Source organism: Solea senegalensis, linkage group LG17 (genome assembly GCF_019176455.1).
Source record: "Solea senegalensis isolate Sse05_10M linkage group LG17, IFAPA_SoseM_1, whole genome shotgun sequence".
NCBI classification, from domain to species: Eukaryota; Metazoa; Chordata; class Actinopteri; order Pleuronectiformes; family Soleidae; genus Solea; species Solea senegalensis.
In genome coordinates, this window is record NC_058037.1 from 3,630,544 (window position 1) to 3,649,458 (window position 18,915).

At 40.3% G+C, this 18,915-nt stretch overlaps 1 protein-coding gene across 4 annotated transcripts in view; it reads right to left on the reverse strand.

The window, feature by feature from the left end:
• Nucleotides 1-4,715: 4,715 nt before the first annotated feature.
• LOC122783891 (kinesin-like protein KIF13B) overlaps nt 4,716-18,915 on the reverse strand; it is a 38,536-nt gene continuing 24,336 nt past the window's right edge. Inside the window, exons 32-42 of one of the 4 annotated variants that reach the window (XM_044048842.1) lie at nt 18,738-18,856; nt 18,476-18,649; nt 18,255-18,347; nt 16,707-16,859; nt 16,262-16,339; nt 14,805-14,861; nt 14,035-14,140; nt 13,677-13,759; nt 9,292-9,357; nt 6,403-7,789; nt 4,716-5,904 (exon numbers count right to left, since the gene is read on the reverse strand). In XM_044048842.1, coding sequence (XP_043904777.1) covers nt 5,639-5,904; nt 6,403-7,789; nt 9,292-9,357; nt 13,677-13,759; nt 14,035-14,140; nt 14,805-14,861; nt 16,262-16,339; nt 16,707-16,859; nt 18,255-18,347; nt 18,476-18,649; nt 18,738-18,856 — 2,582 coding nt within the window. In that variant the 3' untranslated portion in view covers nt 4,716-5,638. Of the gene's footprint in view, nt 5,905-6,402; nt 7,790-9,291; nt 9,358-13,676; nt 13,796-14,034; nt 14,141-14,804; nt 14,862-16,261; nt 16,340-16,706; nt 16,860-18,254; nt 18,348-18,475; nt 18,650-18,737; nt 18,857-18,915 lie in introns of all 4 variants that reach the window. The other 3 variants (XM_044048841.1, XM_044048844.1, XM_044048843.1) reach the window with 3 other exon arrangements.

Below are 18,915 nucleotides of genomic sequence, written 5' to 3' on the forward strand. Positions count from 1 at the left end.
TCCTCCAACCCCTAACTGGCTTTGTTCCTCCACTCCACCCCCCCTAACTCCATGTAAGAGTAATTACCCCCACACACCTGCCCGCCCGCCCAATATATTGACACAGCTTGCTGAAAACAGGGCCTCTATCTGTCCTCTGATCTCTGTGAAAGTGTCCCGGAAAGGAGAAAGGGTGACAATCCAGGCCTTAAATCCCTGAAGCGGTGGCTCTCGTGTGGGATTGTGTCACCCAGGACCCCTTTCTGTCCCTCAATAAACACTCTTCCTCACAGGGGCCCTCCCTCCAGCCTGGTCGTCTGAGCCACTTCTCAGTCTATCTCACCTCAACGTCAACCTCAGTAAAAATATTGTGTACTGTATATATAATATAACATATATATATATATACATATATATATGGTTCTTATGGATCTCAGTCACACTCACCTCATGGTGTAGAACCTACCTACCTGCGTATCCCTCACAATTCACCTTCTTCATTGTGCAATTCATGGAAAGAGCCGCCCTCCAGCCGTCGTCTTGGGAAAGATGGATGGAGAGTGTTTTCCTTCTCTGCCTCTCTGGCACTGAGGCTGTCAGACAGGATCATATCAGCGGACACAACTGTCCCGTCACTCAGTGTCCTCGTCCCTCTACAGTTAACGTTCCTCTGTGGAATGGCGTCGTTTCTGTTTGCCTACGGTGGAGCTGCTGTTGGATGAAAACCTCCTGACAAATGTAGCCTTAATATCACACAGACAGCCAAATCTTTACTTTTTTGCCATAAACTGCAGGTTTTTGAAGTTTATTTCCTGACAAGGAAGACGAATAAACTTTTTTATGCATAAGAAACTACCAGAAGTAATGTTGAAGGGATAATTGAGGTTATTGGGAGCGTGGTTGTATCCCGTATGGAGTCAGTGCTGCCCCCTGCTGGCCACCAGCAGCTCAGAAGTTAAGAATATCTGCTGCTTTAATGGGAACCTGCTTGGTTCCTGCACCAAAGTCCATGGAGAAAACACAGGAGCTGTCGATCGACTGCCACCTCCATCGCTCAGCTAAAATGTGTTGTTTTGTTTGTTTGGATTGACCCAAGTGACACAAATGAGGCAGCAATAAACCAGCAACTCCTGTTTCTCTGCGAGCTAAAAACACCGATTTTCTCTGTCGACTTTGGTGCGGGAGAGTGAGCGGTTAAGAACTTTCATGGTGAGTTAAAGCAACAAACACTAATAATGTATAGATATTATGAGGTGCAGCCATGCGTCTGTGTCTCATTGCTGAACATGATACAACCACACTTTGAACATCTGGAATTATCCTTTTTAAGGTTTCTATCCAGCAGCAGCCGTTTTTACCTGTGTTTAGCCCAGTTTTAGCCTGACTGGATATACAGTCACTTTTTGCCTTGGTATTTAGTTTCCCAGTGACACTATTGTTAAATACTTGAGGCTTTGAGAATCAATTTAGGCTCAGTGTGATAATCAAGCAAACGTTAAGCTGTCTATTAAGAGGAGTCGTGCTTTGTTTTAAATGCCAAAGTAAAAGATGCTTGGAGTAAACAAAAAAAAGAAGAAGAAGAAAAAAAAGCTATGAGGTTAAGCTAAGACTAAACAGAAAAATGGTGTTCACATTTATCCAAAGCGATTTTCTTACTAACTCCTCTGGTGTGTGTAGTGTTCTCATGTTGAGTGAAGCCTCTGGAGCCAGTGACTCTGCAGCCGGCCTGTGTCAGTAAATATGGGTTTTATTATTATTATTATTATTATTATTATTATTATTATTGTTATTATTAGCTGCAGCAGCAGCAGCCACTCATACGTCGACAAAATACCCCTAAGCTATTTACTACTTGTTCTGTGACGCTGCGTCTTTATAATAGCTGACAGAAATGTGCTTTGACAAGATTTATTTTCTATTTCTCCTCATATCAGTGGTATCGAATTAGACTCTATTCACACTGGAAAGAGTTTTTAATTATTTCTTTTTATTACATCTGTGAAGCCTCAACGTTCAAAGCACCACTTTGAAGGGAACCGGAGTCAAAGGCGCTTTTAAGTGGTGATAACGGGAAATAATCATCCGCCATTTCCTCTTCTCGCGCTGCCTGGACGTTCTCCAAAACCATCTTTGACTCAAGGTCATTGTGAGGTCACGAGCAGAGATGTTCTCCTTTGTCGGCGCAAGATTATTCGACCGTAGGCGATTAAACAAGTACTTTGATTGTTTTGGGGAATGATTTTGGACAAGAAACTAAATGTGAGACTGGAGCTAAGAGGTTGTTGGACTGCAGGCTAAATAAACACTACAGTGACAACAGAAGATGCAATGATTATAATTAGGTGTAAATGTAGAGGTGGTGCTAAGTGACCTTTGGATTCATGCTTCCACTAACAGCCTCCTGGTGTTAGCTTCACATTTAGCGTACCGATGAGAGTTTTACTGATTTGGCAAAAAAAAAGAAAAGAAGGATATTTCCCAAAATGTCAAGCGTTTCTCTAAAGGAAGTTGTTTTCCTGATGGTTTTGGAGAACTGTGAAAATATTCGACACAGCGGGATTAAATGACGTAACGGATAATGTTGTCCGTGTCCTGCTGGTAGAATACGTTTCCAATCCTGCGCTCTTAGTCTAGTTAACGCTATTTAATTCAACTTCTTCCGGACATAAGAAGCTGTGCTGCAGTGACTCAGTACCTGGGACCTTTTTTTTTGTTTTTCGAAAAAGAAAAGGTTAAAAGATAAAAAATGATATGTATTTATACTCTTTTTTTTTTGGTAATGTACAAAAAAAGAATGAAAAATATGTTTTAAGATGCTTTTATTGTTAATCACGCTTATTTTTCTATCATCATTTAAGATGCTTTATTTCTTTCTCTCGTGTCATCCTTTAGTTGACTGAACAACAGTCGCCCGCCGCCCGCCGTTTGTGTCTGAGCTCGTTAGCGATTTTGGAAAGATGAAAAAAAACACGATGCACCTTATGACAATTGAGTATCGCCGGTTGACGAAGCTTGAAATATAAATTAGGACGTCCGTTATACAGCGTGTACGGCTGGTGTGAATAAAGACTTTAAATGACACCAGATCTGACCACATATGAAGTATATATACGTAAGTGTCACACCAAACCTCAGAGAAAGAGCCGCCATTTTAACAGGAACTTCCTGTGTGTGATTTGTAACGCGTGTCAGAAATGGCTACTTTGATGACGACAACTACACGTAGGATTCATTTTGTCCTTTATTGAATTAATTAGAAAAAACTAAAAACTGTTCAGATTTGATTTAAAGCTCCTGTCAGTGATTTCTCCTCCACACATCGCGTTTTGAAAGGGTTAATTGAGGGGGCGGAGCTTACAGCGATTTTAATGTGCAGTCCGTGGCAACACAGATTGATTTTGATCAGAAAATGCAGTTTGCGAATGATCGGTGTGGACAGATCTTTTTCAGTACTTTGTTCGTTAACCATAAACACGGCATCGTTTAAAGATAATGACTCTTAATACTGTAATACACATGCCAGGCCTGTGAGTGGCGCTGTGTTGCTAAGAAATACAGAAAAACATCGAGCATGCGCATAAAAGCCGACATTATCGCTGAATATTAACATTTTAATGGTCCAAAAACGTCAGTTTCGTGTGGATAAAAAGCCGTTACGATTCAAAGCTTTTGCGTTGTCTCTAAACTTGTTATTTTGCACAGATTTGAACTGAAGTGTTTCACTGACGGCAGCTTTAAAAGCGCTCTGATGTATTACATCTTTCTTTGGAGTTTGGTGTGACACAGATTATCGCGTTAGAATAGTGCGTGGAAGGGAAAAAAGAAATCCAGAGTGCGTTCAGAGATTACTCTCTCAGTAAAAGACACTTGTGACTGAACTGCCTTCGTGTTTGAGAGACGGTGCCGTGGCCCAATTAGCAATTACAAGTTATAATCCAGCAGTGTTTTATCAGAGAGGAGTCGAGCGTGACGGAAACGTTCAGGAGCTGGAAGACACAAGTGTCAGTCAGGTGCTCAGGAAGTGAAAATTCTGTGCTTTTTTTGCAAAAGGGAAAGACAAATGGACTGAAACCTGCTTTACAGGCTTTCCTCGGTTGGTGGCGCTTGCTCCGGCGGGGTGCCCTCGTGTGGTGCGTCAGGGTCAGCGCGTCTACATGTCCGTCCGTGTCCCCAGTGAAACACCATCCACTTCATCCTGATAAAGCTCTGAGAAAGAGGACTGAATGCTGTTGTATCAATCTTCAATCTACTTAAGTTCACAATTACTGTATTGCCCATTTCAGAATTTAGTGCCTTTTTTGGACAGTAGACTGTTCTGTAATTAAGATGTAGTATATATACATTTTTTTGTACAGTTTCTTTGTTCATTTTTTTAACTTGTGTTTATTTTAGTATGATATATAAAAATGTACAAGAAAATAAAGCTATATCAACGACACCGTTTCTTGGTTGCAGTGATTCTAATCTACGTTCACACGGAAGCATCACACGACATTTATCATTCATTACTTTTATTCATTTAAACATCAATAAAAAAAAAGTTGATTTTTTTTTCTTTTCATAATCAATGTATTATACACATATTTAATAAATAAGCATTCAGCTGGTCACACTGAGAAACTTGAATGCATAAAACAAGCGTCTTTACCACGCTCACGTCACAAAGCTCCCAAAACTAGAAATCACAAAGAAAACACACACACACTTCTCTTTAAAATGACATCACTGATTTTTCTTTAAAATTTCTGGAGAATTTGTCATTTTAAGGGCAGAAATAAAAAGTAAAAGGAACAGTAGAGAGGATTCCTTTGGCGTGATTGATGGATAATTGCATTAAAAACCCTTTCACTTGACGGCTTGTGTTATTGTTTCAAACCTTTGATACATCTGTCACATAATGGGAGATTTAAACCAATCACAGGACAGACAACCGATGCTCCTATTGTTTTACATCAACTTCATAACATACAGATGTGGCTAATCCAGCACCAGCAACAACTTCCTATGCTACAAAAAAACCCCTAAAAAAAAGTAAAGAGAATTGGACAATAAAACAGTGTCTGTGTCAGTATCTGCAGAGATGGCATCGTATTATGTCACATATGAAGGACAGAGACCTGAATAATCCTGCAGATTAAACTCCACAATCACCCTCTTTTTTCCCTCTCAATCCTGCCTACAGCAGCTTTAACACTCACGGATCAATGGTGTTGTTGTTGTCGTTGTAGTAAGGCACATTGGCTATGTAGTAGTCGTACTATTGTAAGGCACAAAAGTAAAAGTCATTACTGGCAGAAAAGGAAGAAATGTGGTGATCTTGAGGCAGTGCTTTCATTGCTATGTCGTATCGCTCAAATAAATACATCACAAAGTGATTCATCCACTGTTAAAACTGACATCCAAGGCAGAGACATGGATAATTGCAGCATGTATCAACCTAAGACAGATTGTTTTTAATCACTACGTTTCGTCAGGTAGTAATAATGATAACAATAATAATAATAATAATAATAATAATAATAAACAGCTCCAATAAACTCGTGATGAATTTCATCTTCCTGGAGTAAATCTGCCTTTTATAAAAACACTGTTCTGTCAAACTTACCCCATCGTCACATCAGCCAGCCGCTGAGTGACGGCGGACGGACGCCGATGCGTCTCAAGTGTTCCAGGACTTCCTGTTCTCTCCTCTGCTGCGGCCGCTGCTCGCTGCTCCTGCTGCTGCTCCGCCGGCGTCACCTTTAGCCAGAGCGGTCAGCGCTGCCAGGTTCGGGCTGGACCCGGAGAGGTTGGCACTGCGGCGCTTCTGCTGCTGGCGGCGGCGTTTGGCTCCACAGCGGGTCACTCTGTTGGGCCGCACCAGCACGCCATAGCCCGGGTTACAGTGAAAGTAGTGCTTGCCGCCCACAGAGCCGTCATTCTTTCCTAGGAGGAGGATGAAGAAGATCGAGAAAAGATTGTTCCAAGTTACAACTGACGTAAGAAAGTTTGGGTTTTTGCATTATTTTACCGAATAAAAGTAATAAAAGTGTAATATCTGTGAAATTCTAAACCGTTCTCTCTCTGCACCAAATTCCATTGAGAAAATCATCGATTTTACGTCACAGAGCACGAGATGTTGAGCCACTGCAGCCTCGATTAGTAAGTCCAAATGTGTTCATTTGTGACGTGTTTGAAATGCTTTAATTGGATTTTACACAAGTGACACAAACTCACTAAACGAGACAGCAGTAAACTGGCAACTCCTGTGTCTCCATGAACTAAAAAAACACTCATTTCTCTATGGAGTTTGGTGCGGGAGGATGAGCAGTCGACAAACATCCGCTCCCAGGCTATTGTCAAGTGTCTAAAACCTGTATTTTGTCCTCAACTATCCCTTTAAGACAAGTCAAATGTTGTAGGAGAATGACCAGAGAGACTCACCTGCTGGTACCTCCAGTTCTACTCCCACCCAGGTACCTGCAGCGAAGTCGGTGGGTCCCACATATCGCACAGTCCCGCTCTTATTGGCCCCCACAGTTACAAACTCGCCTTCTTTCAGCCACTCGGGAAGAACAGCGGACGTCGCTGCGTCTCCCTCCTCAGAGTCAGAGATGATTTCCAGACCTTCCAGCGGCACAGAGAGGTTGACGCTGCTGGCCTGATCCCCGGCCCCGGGGTCCTCCTCGTCCAGCATACGATGGAAGGACTTGAGGTCTTTGGACTTTACCTTCTGGATTTTGAAGGGGTTGCTGACTGTGGAGGCTGCGGGTAAGGGAGGCTGACTGTCGGGAGCTGTGGTGACCTCTGGAGATGCAGTGGCAGGTTCTTCCTGTTGAAGCTCATCTGTTGCTTCAGTTGAGGTCGTGTTGTTTGGATCTGAGGCCTCAGAAGTTGGCTGTTCCTCTGGAGGTGGAGGAGGTGGAGGAGCGGAGTCTTCAGATGGTTCTGGAGCAGGAGCGGAGTCTTCAGATGGTTCTGGAGCAAGAGCAGGAGCGGAGTCTTCTTCAGATGGTTCTGGAGCAGGAGCAGGGTCTTCAGATGGTTCTGGAGCAAGAGCAGGAGCGGAGTCTTCAGAGGGTTCTGGAGCAGGAGCAGGAGCTGTGTCTGGATCTTGAATACTGTCAAAGACTTCTGGGTCTGGTTTTGGTTCCTGAGGCTCTGAGGTTATTGATTCCAGCTGATTCGGACCTTCTTGTTCAGGTGGCTGTGTTTCAGCTTCTGTGGGTCTGAGCTCTTCTCTCACTGGAGTTTCTGATCCTGACTCGTGTATTTGTGGTAATTCCACGTGTTTGATTTCATTCTGCTGTGATTCCACTGATTCTTCTAATATCTCCAAATTGTCTAATCCACTCTGGTCCGTTGTGGACTCTTGTTTTTGTTCGTCTTGGCCTGGTGCGTCCGACTCTGCAGCTAAATCGGGCTCCTCCATCGGGACTGACAGAGACTGATGTGGTTCTTGTGGACTTAGATTTGAATGTGATGGAGGGTCACATTCATTGGGAAGTGGCGACTCGACCCGCTCCGCAGCTGCCAGCGATGACGCCTGAGGCTCTGATCGTAAGAAACGACGATAAGTGTTGGCGTATGTCACTTCCTCTTCTTCATCCGGCACCATGTCAAAGCCCGACAACTGAGGCAGGTCCCAGCTCAGTGTGTAGACGTCCGACAGCGTTGCCGTGGAAACGCTGGTGGACATGTATCCACTGGAGTCTTCGCTCACCGGGCGCGACGTGGATTCCTCCGTTTCTGGGATGATGGGCGGCGGGAGAGGCACAGATCTGGGGATTTGTGTCTCGATGTCGGCAGGAATAATTTCCTCAATGGGAACCTGAGAGATGGTCAGCAAACATTTATAACAAGTATTTATGCCAATACCAATACTACAAAAGTAGTAAAAGTAGACTCTGGATTATCGCTAAATCTTCTAAATGAAAATTAAAGTCACGGATGACTTAATATCATTTTTACGTGTCCATATATGTGTATATGTGTATATATATATATATATATATATATATATATATATACATGCTGCTGTTCTTTATTGTGACACAGTGTTTGGCTTATTTACTTAATTACAACAAAGAGTCAGGAGAGCAGTCATCCAAATAAGGATAGAAGTACAAACAGTTTTCCAGTTACAATCCCCTCTCCTTAACCAGAATAAAAGCAGACAATAAATAAAACCATTACCTGAGAAAATTACAGCTATTCTTCAGCAGCTGTGTACAAACACCATTACCAGGCTGTAGGATTTCTGCTCTTGAAACGAGCTCCGAATTAATTATAGTTAGGAGGTGTTAGTCAGCAAGTGTGAGGATTTTTCCAAATAAAGCGAAGTTCATTCACAAAGCAGGAGCTCCCTCGACGAAAATTAACATTTCCAAGATTTACTTCACAACCAAGTACTACAGTATGGAAGCCCATGTCCGCCAGAAAACAAAAAGAGAGAGATAAAACTTAGCCTTGATAATAAAAATATCCTCTAAGTAAACTGAAATTATGAGATAAAAAGTCAAAATTATGACTTTTTATCTCATAATTTTGACTTAGTTGTCTCATAATTATGACTTTTTATCTCATAATTTTGACTAAGTATCTCATAAGTTTGACTTTTTATCTCATAATTATGACTTTTTATCTCGTAATTATGACTTTTTATCTCATAATTTTGACTTTTTATCTCATAATTTTGACTAAGTATCTCATAAGTTTGACTTTTTTATCTCATAATTTTTACTTTTTATCTCATAATTTTGACTAAGTATCTCATAATTATGACTTATCTCATAATTATGACTTTATCACATAATTATGACTTATCTCATAATTATGACTTATCTCATAATTATGACTTTATCACATAATTATGACTTATCTCATAATTATGACTTCATCTCATAATTATGACTTTTTATCTCATAATTTTGACTAAGTATCTCATAATTATGACTTTATCTCATAATTATGACTTATCTCAATTATGACTTTATCATAATTTGACTTTTTATCTCATAATTTTGACTAAGTATCTCATAATTATGACTTTATCTCATAATTATGACTTTATCTCATAATTATGACTTTTTATCTCATAATTATGACTTTTTATCTCATAATTTTGACTAAGTATCTCATAATTTCTTCTCATCAAGTGGCGGAAATGGGCTTCCATAAAGCACTGAGGTCGACCAATGTGGGGTTTGTTCTGTGGTCAATGGCCGATAATTGATGTATTTTTTACCTCCTTTGTTTCCTCCATCTATTACAAAGGGTTTTCATAATAACACAGCCAGTACATAACAGACACATGGGGGTTGGAGAACTTACTGGTTGTTGGTGTTTGCTCATGCCCTCCTCAACACTGGCCGACTGCACCACGATACGCGGCAAGATCTGCGACAGGAGGAGAGTTTGAAAGAAATCAGTAGTCAGCAGATTTCGATATGTAATCAGGAGAAGGTTGGTATCATAAGGTTGGATTGGATGTAAATACAAGCCTGTAGTTTAAGACAGAATGTGTGTGTGCAACTGTATCTTAGGCACAAACACTGACCTTGTCAGGACCAGTAGACCTCATGAGAGCAAAACCTGGTTTGAATGAGGCAGAACCTCATTTCTGAGAAAATGGTGAAGTCTTAAGGCTAAGATTTGGACTGTAGTTGGGTTAAGGTTAGGGATCAGGCTTTGTTTAGGTTGTCCAAATAAATGGGGATCAGTGCAATGTCCTAGGAAGAATAGCTGGACAACCCTATGTGTGTATGTGTGTGTGTGTGTGTGTGTGTGTGTGTGTGTGTGTGTGGTGATGACAGCAGAACAGAAGTAGAAGATACTAACAAGACGGCTGTTTTACTGTATTATAAAATACACAGATATGTTTCATAATTGTGAATCGTCGTTTTAGTGAAACAAAGCCCCGAAAATGAATAATATCAATAAAAAGGTTGATTTACTTTAGTAATCAGCAGTCGAGATGTTGATACGAGATGCACAAAGTGTAATAAAAATATTTGCTCATCAGATCACTGAGACAGATAATCACGATGAACTGGTAAAACAATCAAGATAATTGCAGCGTAATTATAATTGCACCCATTATCATTTATCTCTATTCAAACCTTCCAGTTACCTCTTTCACACTCAATATGATCCGACAGCTGATTAAATATTGTGTGATTTTGCATCTCAACAGTTTCTTAAAAGTTTCTGAAGAGGGTAATGGAAGGAAAACAAACCGGAAAAAAAAATGTGTAATGAATTACGACGATTGTTCGACTGTGTGCTGAACAGACACAGCGGCGGAATATTAATCAGGGCGAGTGTTTGACTCTGTTGGCGCCGCACGCTGAGCGAGTCAACGCTTCGTTCTCCAGACGGTGAAAAGTCGGATTCGGGTCAAGTCTTTGGCTCTGATCGCGATGACAACGCACACCTGTGGTCAATTTAGAGAGTCCAATTTAATGTAATGTAATGTAATGTAACCTAATCCCCATATTGCATGTTTTTGGACTGTGGGACGGCGAGAACGTGCAAACTCCACGCAGAAAGGCCCGTGTTCTGACTGGCTCTGACAAGATTAGCATCTTTTAAAATATGTTTTCATCAGAAAAAGGATGAAACTGCTGATTATTACGGTGCTGTACGTACAGTCGATACTCCGGATGCCCTGAAACTGAGGAAGCTGAATGGAACACATCCGTCATTATAATTTGGCTATTTACATCTGTGACGTTGCTACGGTGACGTGTCAAAACATCTGTGGTGAAAAAAGCCAACAGACAACAGACTCATTATCGCTCCTTTGTGAACGGGGAGGAAACAAAATGGCTGCTGTGTGCAGTATAAATAAACTCTTATATATATATTACAGTCTTATAAGTATATGGTAATGAATTTTTAAATAGGGGAGTTTATTATGGGAACATAATCTTACTTCTACAAACACAGAAAACAGTAAATGTGTGTGGTTGAATCTTCATAAAATTTTATTTTCATGTGAAGCTATAACATTTACCAAACTATTACCTGTATATTATTATTTAATAACAATTAATATTTAATATTAATATTTTTAATAACATAGTATAACTGAAATATTATCTCCTTATTACAATATTATTATATAAAAAAATATCTAAAAATATTTAATTAACACTTGCTACAGTGCTAATCCTTTTTAAATATGATAGAATTAATAAATATAAAGATATAAACATGAATACGTAAATAAACCTGCTATGACCCAGTTTCTTAGAGTGTGACACTTACAGAAGTACAGAAGGGACATCTGAACCTGGAGCTTCAACGTTTTCCAATGAAATCAGATTAGTCTGAATCTGACTACTGTAACAATTCAGATTTGAGATCAGGTCTACAATTATTCATTCATCCAATTTACAAACACTATAGAGCAAGTCCTTTGTTTTCTTTGCAAACATAAACATGTGGGTGAGGTGCGATGACCTCGGAAACAAAGTACCAACAAGCGGCTTTTTCAGTCGCAGCCAAACACCACCACGGCACATGCTTTCCCAAATTAGCTTCTCTCCACGACTCGCGGCGCTAATCAGCCAAATCAGACTCTGTAAGTGTTTGGCGGCGACGAAAAAGCTGCAGACTCCACAGTCACAGTGGCACATGATTGGCGCTCAGCGGACGAGGAGGCGGTGAGGGAGCGTCGAGGTTCACCTGCTCCTAATTAACCCTCCTCTACACACAGTGGGGGGGGGGCGGGGGGTGTTTGTGTGCAAGTGTCTGCTCTCTTCACAAACATTACACTTAGACACACACGTCAATCACTCACAACACTGGTTATGATCCATCAAATGTAAAGTACATGGATACTTTAACGTTCATGACTTACATTTATCTCTGTCGTGATATCTCGATATTTCAGTATCATCAGGATCTGAGTCTTCATTACCTTCATTGCTTTTATTGTGAATCCTTTGAGAGATAATCTGAAAGGATGAGTTACCTCAGCGATAAACTAAAGCTATTACTTTCATCGTTGCATTACCATAATTACACAGCGGTTTGTGCTTCTGAAGTTTCTGAAAGCTGAGAAGTTGCACGTCAAAGATAACTTACATACACAGGAAAAACGCCTGTACATAGTTTCTATTTTGTGACTCAAACAAATGATATTTTAAATATGTTTTATACTGTTCAAATTTCAAATCTAACACACAAAACGTATTTTCTGAATAAAACATTTAGTTTTTCCTCATTTTATATTATTAATACACTATTTTAACATGCAGCAAATTGTAAATAAATGCCAGATATTGAAGGTTATTTTTGGAAAAATGAGCAAAAGCACTTACTCACAGGACATTTTCTGGCCCTTTGGTGGTTAAATAGTCCAGACGGACATTTTGAGGCTTAATGTCACAGGCTTTGGGCAGATTTCAATAACCTAATTTAAAAAAAGGAAAAATCCATGCATCCACTCATGATGGAAGTAGTTCTAAATGAATGTAAACATAATTAATACTGACCTAAGCATTAGAGCTCGTACGTAATCTTATTTATTTACAATGTTTTAAGGCCAAAAATGCAGATGATTCAATTAAGGGCCTTAAAACCCCCACAGAAATGCTGAGAGAAGATAAATGAAGTTCAGTTTTGCAGACTGTATTGTGTTTTACTGTATTAAAAAAGGATAAACGTGACACTTTGCCCCTCAAACCTGACAACTCTATGGTCTAGATAATAATACGTGTGGAGGAGGAGGCACGACTCTCACTGGAGTTTGACCAGAACCTGACACAAAGGGTCAAAGTCAAGGACCAACAACCTGACGGTGCCTCTTAAAAGAGATTTAACAGAGTCAAACATGCTGCTGCAGGACTCCAACAATCAGGCCTTAATGGTTGAGTAGCAAGAAAAGGAAAAAAAAAAGCCACTTTAAGTAAAAGCAATATGACAGCCTGATGAGACTTTGCTAAACGGAAGCACAATGAGTGCATGAAGCCAGAGAGCAGAAGTAAAAATGCTAATTTTTGCACAGATATCCAAACACTGTGAACATCAGTCACTGTTCATCACATGGATAACAGCAGTCACACAGTGAGGCGTGATGGTGGGACTGGGAAACAGGTTCACGTTTACTGGAGTGGTTTTGGGGACAGTTGTGCAGGCATAAAAACCCGGATTAAACCTCACAGCTCTGGATCAGGATCTGCCGAGAAGTAATGCACATCTAGGCGCTGAGAGACCCGAGCAACTCCTGCATTTATTCATTTATGAGAGACGCCTGTTTTTCCTCTTAATTCAACATAATTAAAATGTTTTCTCAGGGTCAGAGAGTGCAGACGGACGGGTAATGGTGTTCATTTATAATGAAACACACCACATATTACAGAGTACAAAAATAGAAGCGGTCTCTACATTTACTGAAGCCCCTGACTGAAAATGTACTTGGGTTGACCTAAAAGCACACTTTTCCATTTCTCCTTTATCATCTGTGTTTTTGCAAATGTCTGAAAACCACTTATCTTGGGCGCAGAGACATTTACACACTTTATCTGTTTATCATTTAGCGTTTCCATCTATATGAGCTCTGTTTCCATAGCGACAGAAGAAATGGGACTCGCCGCTGATGAGTACAGAGTATATTTAGATTCAGGCTGCGGCGACGCACGTAAACTTTAAAGCACTGATAAGAGAGCAGACTGAATTCAAGCACAAATGAAAGGAAAGAATGGATGTACCTGCTGAGGGACAGCCGTCTGCGCTCGACTATCTTCCTTCCCACCAGGAAGCAGCGACTTGAGCAGCTTAGGCACGGCCTTCACTGGAGAGAGATAAGATGTGGCAAAGCCTGAATGCACTGAGAGAGGAGGAGGAGGTTTCCAGGGAAGGAAGTGAAAGAAGTGAAAGAAGGAGCAGGAAACAAAGATTAAAGACAGGGAGGAATGTGTTAGCAAAGAGGAAGACAAGTGACAAACTAAGATTCAGAGCAAAGGAACAGATACAGTTGGACATAGGAGAAAACATTATATATAGAGGAAAGCAAAGCCAACGACAGGACAACAAAGTTAGAAGATGAAGGGTTTTTATTGGTCGTACCTGGTTCTGGGTTCAGACTCTGGGATATAGAACTGGGCATTGTGCGTCTGGACGGAGGAGGAGGAGGAGGAGGCACCACACACAGGTCCTGGTGACTCTTCCAGCTCTGCGCACACAGGACGACGGACAAAGATGAACACACACATATAAACACAGCTAATATGGCTGAACGCAGCATTTACGTGTAATCTTTGACCTTGAGCAGATTCTGTTGGTTACAGGTTACAGAAAGACTAACAACAAGGTACTGAACCATTTATCCATGTATTACTTTCAACTATATGACTTGAGACTATTAGTATTATTAGTACGATTGTGACGTGCGGTTTAAATATCAAATGTCTCTTTGCTGCCCAACAAGAGAAAGTGTGATATATGTAAAGCATTTCATCTTTTCTTTATTCATCTCATCTCCTGGTTAATACAGTTTATACTTGTACTATAATCATAAGTTGCACTAACATGTAGAAAAGGGAGCAATAGGATAACAATTCAAATCCAGAATGGTGAACCAGAGTGAGTCTGAGTTTGGTCTTCATGCGTTGTTAGTATCAGCATTTACTACAACAAACACAGCCCTCCAACAACAGTGTAGTAGTGTACATACCGAGAACGACAGCTAGTCTAGTAACTGTAGGTTCTGACAAACGCTGTGAATCATACGAGCCGACACTAGTGTGACCGACCTGATGTGTTTAAATATTTTAAATAAAGAATACACAATCATAATTAAATACAAAAAACTGACAAGATTAGTTGACATGACTCACATTCAAGTCATTGAGCTGATGAGAAGAGGAGTAGAGATCCAGACTGCTGGCTGTCAGCTGGTTAAAGAGTTACAGGTTCAGAGCCCAAGTGTTAGTGAGACATGTTAGCAGCACTGTGAGACAGGTTAATATCAGTGAGACACGTTAGCAGCACTGTGACAACAGTGAGACAGGTTAACAGCAGCTAAGTTAGCTGCAGTGACACTGGTTAATTGCACTGAGACATGTCAACAGCAGTGAGACACGTCAACAGCAGTGAGACAAGTTAAAAGCAATGACACAGGTCAACAGCAGTGAGACTGGTTAATGTCAGTGAGACAAGTTAGCTGCAGTGACACTGGTTAATTGCAGCAGTGAGACGACAAGTTGCTGCGTGACGACGGAGACAGGTCAGCAGCGGTGAGACAAGTTAAAAGCAGCGAGACAAGTCAACAGCAGTGAGACAAGTTAAAAGCAATGACACAGGTCAGCAGTGAGACTGGTTAATGTCAGTGAGACAAGTTAGCTGCAGTGATACTGGTTAATTGTAGCAGTGAGACAGGTTAATATCAATGAGACAAGTTAGCTGCAATGACACTGGTTAATTGCAATGAGACACGTCAACAGCAGTGAGACACAGCAGCAGCGGTGAGACACGTCAACAGCAGTGAGACAAGTTAAAAGCAATGACACAGGTCAACAGCAGTGAGACAGGTCAACAGCATTGAGATTGGTTAACAGCAGTGAGACTGGTTAATGTCAGTGAGACAAGTTAGCTGCAGTGACACTGGTTAATGTCAGTGAGACAGGTCAACAGCAGTGAGACAGGTCAACAGCAGTGAGACAAGTTAACCCCAGAATAAGAACAAGCCCCGGGTGAGTTAGTGATGCTGCGGTTTGCAGTGTTGAAAAGATTTACAAGGCTGTTGTGTCAGAGCCTGTTCCCCCATCAATTTATGTTTATTTTTATTCCTTCCTGTAACCAGACCAATATTTTCCCTGCAGTCCTTAATGTCAGGCCAACCCAACCCTTCCTTAATCGCATGGTTACAGTATCACTGCGATGCTGTAACATAACAGCGTGAAGAAAAACGATAAACAAGGAAGAGACACAGACTGAAACACATGAAGTTCCAACAGCGTCTCAATTATTCTGCTTCCAAAGTTTACAGATTTGATGTGACTTTCATACATTTGACCTTTTCTGATATCTGATCCAGTGATTTTGACCAGTGCCAACCGATACCGCGGGTTATGGTAATGTACAAGAGTTTTTTACAGCAGGACCTCAAACCATCAGATCGACAATAAAAACAATAAAACAGTCACATAATCCAGAAAAATATGAAGAAATCAAACTAATAAAATTATTTTCAGCATCTAAATGAAATGAGTAAGTGATTCATTTGTTCATTTTCATGTTCAGTGACACCCTTTAAAGTTTAAAGCAGGATCATTCAAGTAGAAAACAAACTTACCCGGTTGATATTTGGAGTGCTCAGGCAGCGTTGGGGAGGTTTCCCTTTGACCCCCAGCTGTTCCCTTACAGTCACCTCCTACACACACACACACACACACACACACACACACACAGAGGATCATGTAACCAGTCCAGAATTACAATCACAATCATTAAATACAAACGTAACATGAAAAACGTCCATGCTCCTGTGACATTAGCAGTAAATCCTATGATTCATTAAATGTGCTTTCACTCAGAACCTCTGAATTCCTCAGACTCATTTTCTCCTTTGCTTGTTTTTGGCAGTCAGGGGAATAAAAACATGCTGGGATGACATTTTACAAACTGCATGACGACTGGAAAAGACAATGAGGTTTTAATGTGCTGATGCTTGAGAGGAGCAGAGGCTTGTGGCGACAAACTCAAAGCCTCAGGTGTTGGTGAAGATGTTTTCCCCTGACCTGTCTGAGCCGGTCCAGCGTGAGGATGTTCTCCACAGCCAGGATGCTGCGCAAGTATTTCTCTATGGCTGCTTCACTGTCAGCTGACTGGTCGTCCTCAGCGCTGGCGGCGAGCCTGGCCAACATCTCTCTGTCCTCTGGGCCGTGGATGTCCTGTGACGCAGGGACACAGGGAAGTGTTGATTCACTCTGGTTTATTGACTTTTCACATTAAATACTTGAAGTCATGGGCACTTACCTCAATATTAACAGCATATATTAATATGTTGGAGTGGACTAAACGCTCCATTACAACATTTGTATAAACAAATGTATATATATATATATATGTATATATACACACATATATATACATATACATATATACACATACACATATATACACACATACACATATATATATATACATATATACACATATACATATATATACACATATACATACATATGTGTATATATATACATATATATAGTATATTTTTGTACGTATAAAGTGTCTTGCGTGTTTTATTCTGCTTCTATCGTCACACACCAATTAACATTTGACATGTTTTACAAACTGAAATATAGTTGCGGGGAAGATAAAGTTTCTGTCGACCTAAAGGCATATGAAAATATTGATGATGAATAGAAAACAAACATGTATTGAGGTTTATTTGGAGCTTTTTAAAAAGCCAGACGTACAACCTTAAAATATGAACAACCTCCTCCTTATTCCATATCGTACATCTTGCACCAACTGTGGTAGAGAATAAATACATTTCCTCAAGTGCTGCACTTAAGTTCAATTATACTCAATGCAGGCTATTTCTACTTAAGTGGAAAATGTACTTTCGATGCATCCTGACCTTCTTCAGCCTCCACTTCATGGTAAACGTTCTACTTTCTACTTCATCATATTTGATGCAACTTCTGGTGTCGTATAGTCTGTTCACATCTCAGACGTCTGGCAGCTCCACCAAAATGTGATTTCTCACATGATTAAAGCGTAAAACAGCTTTGTGTACGTGAACTCTTATTTCCTCTCCCATTAATCATCACACAACCACTACACTTACTGATACTTCACCTTTATTTTGCTGAAAATACTTTTGTCTTTTTATTTGAGCAGAATTATTTCACACAAGACCTTTACCTGTGTGTGTGTGTGTGTGTGTGTGTGTGTGTGTATGTATATATATATATACATACATATATACATATATATATAAACATACATATATATGTATATACATACATATATATACATACATATCTACATATATACATACATACATACACATTATATATATACATACATACACATAATATATATATATATATATACATACATACACATAATATATATATATATATACATACATACATAATATATATATATATATATATATATATATATATATATATATATATATATATATATATATATATACATATATATATATATATATGTATATACGTATATATGTATGTATATATATTATATATATATATTATATTACTGTTTAATAATTGAAAAAAACAACAACAACTGAGTCCAGTTCTTACCCCTGGGATGTTGGAGACTATTTCAAACGTGACCCCACAGCCGGGGATGGTGCTGCGCTGAGACATCCTCTTCAGCAGACTCTGGGCAAAACCCTGTCACACAACAACAACAACAACAACAACAACAACAACAACATGTCATTTCTACTCATCTCCTTAGTGCACATGGAATAATGAAAGGGGAGACAGTGACCAGGTCATGTCAGCAGTAAACAGCCCACCTGTTTCCCGATGAGGTTGACACAGATGCGTTTCCTGAGGACCAGCTGCATGTGAGCCGGGTGGCTGAGCTGGACCACAGTGCGAACCGTCAGGTAAACCCCCTCGCCCGACGCCACGCGACTCAGCTGAGGGCACTCGTGAACCGTCGAGTCCCAGGAAGCCTCCACCTTTACCTGGACACATTAAGAATCATGGGAAATTTGTCACCAAGATCAACTATTTGTATTCTCAACTGGGATTCAGAGATTACAGTCCCGGCACCTCTGGATTGTAGTGTTTAACAATATGAAGGTCAAAGAATTCGTCATCATTCTCCCCACTGAGTAACGCGTCCAGTCCCCCAGCCAATGACGATGAAAGACTGGACTGGAAATCATCAGCTGGAGAGAGAAGAAAGGCAGAGTGTTTATGGCCTTGTTGGTTCCAAGAACAGAGGATC